This window comes from Callorhinus ursinus, unplaced genomic scaffold, assembly GCF_003265705.2.
Source record: "Callorhinus ursinus isolate GAN/ISIS: 27379988/994484 unplaced genomic scaffold, GSC_fseal_2.0 scaffold3450, whole genome shotgun sequence".
Taxonomy (NCBI): domain Eukaryota; kingdom Metazoa; phylum Chordata; class Mammalia; order Carnivora; family Otariidae; genus Callorhinus; species Callorhinus ursinus.
In genome coordinates, this window is record NW_027400504.1 from 305 (window position 1) to 5,414 (window position 5,110).

General features: G+C 52.8%; 1 protein-coding gene across 1 annotated transcript; it reads right to left on the reverse strand.

The window, feature by feature from the left end:
• Positions 1-399: 399 nt before the first annotated feature.
• Positions 400-978, reverse strand: ANXA2R (annexin A2 receptor). The gene has a single exon (XM_025865446.1). The coding sequence runs from the start codon at positions 976-978 to the stop codon at positions 400-402; it is 579 nt and encodes a 192-aa protein (XP_025721231.1).
• Between the last annotated feature and the right edge of the window lie 4,132 nt (positions 979-5,110).

Genomic DNA, 5,110 nt, shown 5'->3' on the forward strand with positions numbered 1-5,110 from the left:
TCCATGTGGTAATTTTTATGACATTCCTAGCAAGAAGATATACAATGTCTAATACAAAGTCACCAGTATACAATGACTCCACCGAGGTGGCAAATATAAACAGAGTTAAACCGTGATTTCCCAGGACTGGCCAGGAGAAAGAAACCAATTTGCCTCTGTGTACACCAGCTTTTGGAAGTGAAGAAACAGGAACAAAGCCAAGTCGTACTTTTTAATGTGGAATATATAAGGGACCTGAGTGTAGTCAGAGACCTGTAAGGAAAAGGAGAACTTCAGAGCCCAAGAGGCAGAACTGGACATTGAACTCTGAAGTCACATCTTAATACTTTTTTATTTCGCAAGTTTCACCAATGAGAATCTCTTCCTGAGGGAAGATAGAAAAAGGCTCCTGCCCCGACCTCAGAACTCCTTAGACCCAAAGATGCAGGGGCAACAGCGGTAACTCATGCTGTACACGGTGTGACCAATCCACTCCAGGCAGCCTGAGAACACCCGGACGTGCCTCCCCCAGGCGCGGAGGGGAGGTCTGGGGTGTTCCTGCTGCGAAGGATGCCCACTGTCAGGTCTCCCTGTCCAGCTGTGTGTGGCCAGGCGGGTCGTCCTGGTGGAGGGAAGCTGCTGGTGGGTGAGTGGCTCAGGCTCCTCTTCAGGGTCCATCTCTCCTGAGGATGCTTCTGGCTTCTTCTGTGCCCCGGGCCCGAAGCTCACAGTGGGCAGAGCGGGTCTTCGTTCCAAGGTGCTCTGGGCTCTGGGACAGACGTCGTTTTGCAGGTAGACCCAGCGAAGCCGCCAACAAGGGCTGGAAAGCAGTCCCGAGTCCAAACCACCACCGTGGCCTGGGGACACTCCCAGCACAGGATAGAAAGGGAGCAGGCGAGGCCCAGAATCTTCTGAGCACAGCACAGATGGAGGCTGGGGCTCTGGTGCCACCTCGGTGGAATCCCAAGCCCCTTTCACACTGCCAAGAAAACGCTCCATCGCGGAGGAGGCCTCTGATCGGGAGGACTCAAGCTTTGCACAGATTAAGTTGGCAAAGCCTGCAGCAGTACCACAGCCTGGCTATTTGTGCTCTCCCGGGCTTGTGGGCGGAGGCAAGGTAGAAGTCATGAGACCAGTGGTAACAAATCAGTAGACAAAACGAAACAGGGTAACATTGTAGAGGACACCCAGAACCCCAGCTCCGGGTCCTTGTCCCATTACCAAAACAAAGCGGAAAGAAAACAGGCCGAAATGAAACGGAAAAATAAGCATACCGTACAGAAACTAACCCAACAAAGAAAATATACGATATTAAGGGCATGAAGAGGGTAGCTTCTGAGCGAGCGCAAGTTCCAAACCGGCAGCCTCACGTGTCGTCACTCAACGATGGACAGGCCGGCCCAGGGAAACCAGCGGTGCTGGGACTAGGAGGTGGCACAGAGAACCTTGGGGTCCTGAGCAGGAGAAACTGCTTAGTAGGCACTAGGGATGGTGCCTAGTATGGTGCCTACTGGTGCCTACTACTCTTGCCGAAACCACAAACTGTCGGAGTGGAGCTACAGGCCATAAAGCAGACACAGTGCTCCTTCTGTCTGGCAGGACTGGAGCAGCCTGCACAAAGCCCAGCGACCCCGCACCTGCCGGGCCCAGACGGGGCTTCGCTCTCTGGCTTGTAGGCGAACGCAGGCCAGCAGGCAGCTGAGCGGTGAAACGCTCAAGGAAATCAGTAGAATACATACTAGAGTGAAATTCAGGAAGTAACAAATAAAATAAGCATTCGATAAACTGCCAATGGTCAAGAGACGTTGGTGGGAACCCTTGTTAACACAGAAGGAAATCAAAACGCGTGGATTTCAAAGGAAAATACACTGCAGGGAAATAAGAAACCAAGGGAGCAAATACACCCAGAGAACTCACCCAAGGAAAGAAATTGCAAACATGCTAAATGGTGCTGTCCTACGATTATGACATTCCTGTCAGCGGAATCTGGTATTCGGTACACATGAACCGAGAGGAAGGAGGACTAAGAAATGCCTGACACGACTAAACCCGTATTCGTGACACCTAAAAAAATCTCATCAGCCTTCTGCACGGACTCCACAGCCGCCTTCACTTGTGAACACAGCATTGCCATGATTAAGAACTCGACTTCTACAGGGTCATTAAACAAAAACGTAGCTAAATCAGGATTGCCTTGAACTCGCTGCGCACAAGAAATCTTTTCAGCTAGTGGACACTGACTTCTACTGGACTCTGTAATAAAAAGCACAATTACGTTTGAACTTCCTATTGCCGAAACATCACTTGGGTACTGCTAGGAATGACCGGCTAAGGCAGACTGTCTCTTGCAGAATCAAAACTTCCGACGATGAAGAAATTGTTTTCAGCAGTGTATACCGATTTTACAGACTTTCTTTCTTTCTTTTTGTTAAAGATTTTATTTATTCATATGACAGAGACACAGCGAGAGAGGGAACACAAGCAGGGGGAGTAGGAGAGGAAGAAGCAGGCCTCCTGCCAAGCAGGGAGCCCCACGTGGGGCTTGATCCCAGGACCCTGGGATCGTGACCTGAGCGGAAGGCAGAAGCTTCATGACTGACCCACCCAGGCGCCCCCAGACTTTCATATTAACAAATGACTGGCCAACGTTGTGTTTCCAACACCTAACGTACTATTGAATCTGGAGAGCTAGGTTCTTGTCTCATATAGTTGAAGAATGTATCTCGTGGACAAAGGAGAGTGAGGAAAGCCATAGAGTTTTATTAAGCAAAGCTCTGGGGAGTTAGAGGGGTCTCGACAGGGTTGCCACTGAGGGCTTTTAGTGGCAGTCTTTTATCGAGAACTGACTGGGAAACTTGTGACTTGAGATTCTTGTGCCGTCTCGGTTTGAGCATGGACTATGAAAACACCCTTAATGACTTAATTCTTTGAGGTTTGTTCATTGTCTGTGATATACCGTAGCCGCCAAAGGAAAAAACCCCTGACCGTCGACCATGGGAGGCCGGTGGTCTGTTTCCTTCTATCTTGTTCACTCTGTCTTGGTGCTTCTGCCTGCCAGGAATAGTCTCAGAGCCTAGCCAGGAGCCCCTATCTTTCCCTCCCTATATCTTAACCCTTTCCTTATCCACTGCGATTAAGAAATCGCTTTTGCCTGTTTACACATTTTGATGGCATAATAAACAGAAACGCAGCTAGATCTAGATTTACAGAAGTTGCTAGGATGAAGAAATTATTATTTCTCCCAGTTTAGACCGACTCTGAAAGGGCGAATCCAGCATTGGTAGGATTGAAAAATCACTTTTGCCAGTACACATCCGACTTCTAAGGGCTAATGATGCAACCATTGCTCAGACAGAACACCCCAGAGCTTACTCCAAATCAGAAATGGCTTTAGCAAATATACACTGACTTCTGTGAGGCTGACAATCAGAAACAGTTAAGTCTGAATTTCCAAAATTTCCCACGAATAAGAAATTTTTGTCGTCTGTTGAATTGGACTTCTCCCGGACTTAGTAATAAAGACCATAGCTAAGGTGGACTTCCTATTGCAAACAGAACAGAACAGAACAAAACAAAACACAAAAAGCAAAAACAATGAAATACGACCCAAAAAGTCAGTTTTGCCATTGGACTCCTTCTGTCGGACCTAGGAACAAGCGTATTTGTTTCCAAACCACAATTTGCTACCGTTGAGAAATGGCAGGCCTGATAAACAGGTACAGTTTCCTGGAAAATCTGGACATACTCGGTCTTGAACGGATCTCAGATATCCCAGGCACGGGTTTTTCGGACTTAACTAGGAGTGGAAAACTTTGGCTCAACTAAAGCGCCTCACCTTGCGCTAAGAAATGGCTAACCCGGGATTTGGTCGGACTGAGAAATCTCCAAGGCAGGATTAAATGCTGATTTGCCAAGAGTCAACGTGGACTTCCTTTTACCAAGAAGTCCGAGGCCTGGCTACCCCCTCGATCCGCCTAAAGCCGGGTCTGCGGCGGCTGAGAGAATCGCCTTCGCCGCGGCTCCCGGTCTCTGGAACAAGCTGTGCAAATCGCGGCCCGACTACACCGGACTTGCTACCGCAAAGAAAGCCCACGCACCGCTAAGTCCAAAGCTGCTAAAAAGCAAGAAATGGATGATGACCGCCAAGTCCCGAGGTTCTGAGACAGAGAGCCCCGCGGCGCGGTCAGTAATTGTTCTCATGTCGGGAGGGAGGCGGTCTGCCCTGCTGTCCTCGCTGGGAAAGAGAGCGCGCCGCCCGGCTCCGCTAGCGAAGGGACACAGAGAGGCGGCGGGCTGCAGCCTCGCCGCCGCGCCGCCACCAAGACACCTTACGGTCGGAGGAAGTAGGGAAACCGCACCTTTGAAATGGCCAGATGCGCGCGACTAGAGAAATGCGAACTGGGCGAAACTAGCGGCGTTGCCCCCGAGAAACAGCCGCGTTGCCAAGTCAACGGTGCCGTCGCTGAGAAACAGTCCAGCTGTGACAAACGGGCGGCGCTGCGACAGACACGGGGCACAAACCCGCGCGGTGACAGACGCGCCGGCGGCTCGCAGCTACCGGCCGAAGGGCTAGGGGGAAGGCCGGGGAGTGCGACCGGCAAAAGGCCGGCGCTAGCCGTCCAGGGACAGAGGAAGGGACGGCACCCAGCGCCCCTGAACTTTGCTCCGGGGCTGTTAGTGGCGCCGGAGACCGGCACTGTCTGGTGGGCGCCGCGACTGAACGCGGTGATGAGAAACAGGCGGTGGGGTACAGAAGCCGCGCCGCGGCCGAGGATCACCTGGCTCGGCGCCAGCTCGGGTGCTGCCCCCGCCCCCAGGTCCCGGGCTTCCCCGCTCCACTGCGACCGCGAACGGAACGCCCCCGGCTGAGCGAATAGACGGCCGATGCCAGCGAAACACACGGCCACCGGGAGAGCGCCAGCCAGGCTCTGCTTGCCAGAAAGTGGGAGGGCGCACGGTCGGCCGTGCTCCTGGTGGAGCCGAGGCCGACAGGCGCCCACAGGGGGCACCCAACGGAGCTGGGACGAGCAGGGGAGCGCACGGAGCCCAGAGCGGTGCCAGTGCCGGAGGGATCGGGCTTCGGGGAGGGAGCTGGCTGCCCGCAACCCGCCGCAGGGCTCGGTGCTCCCAG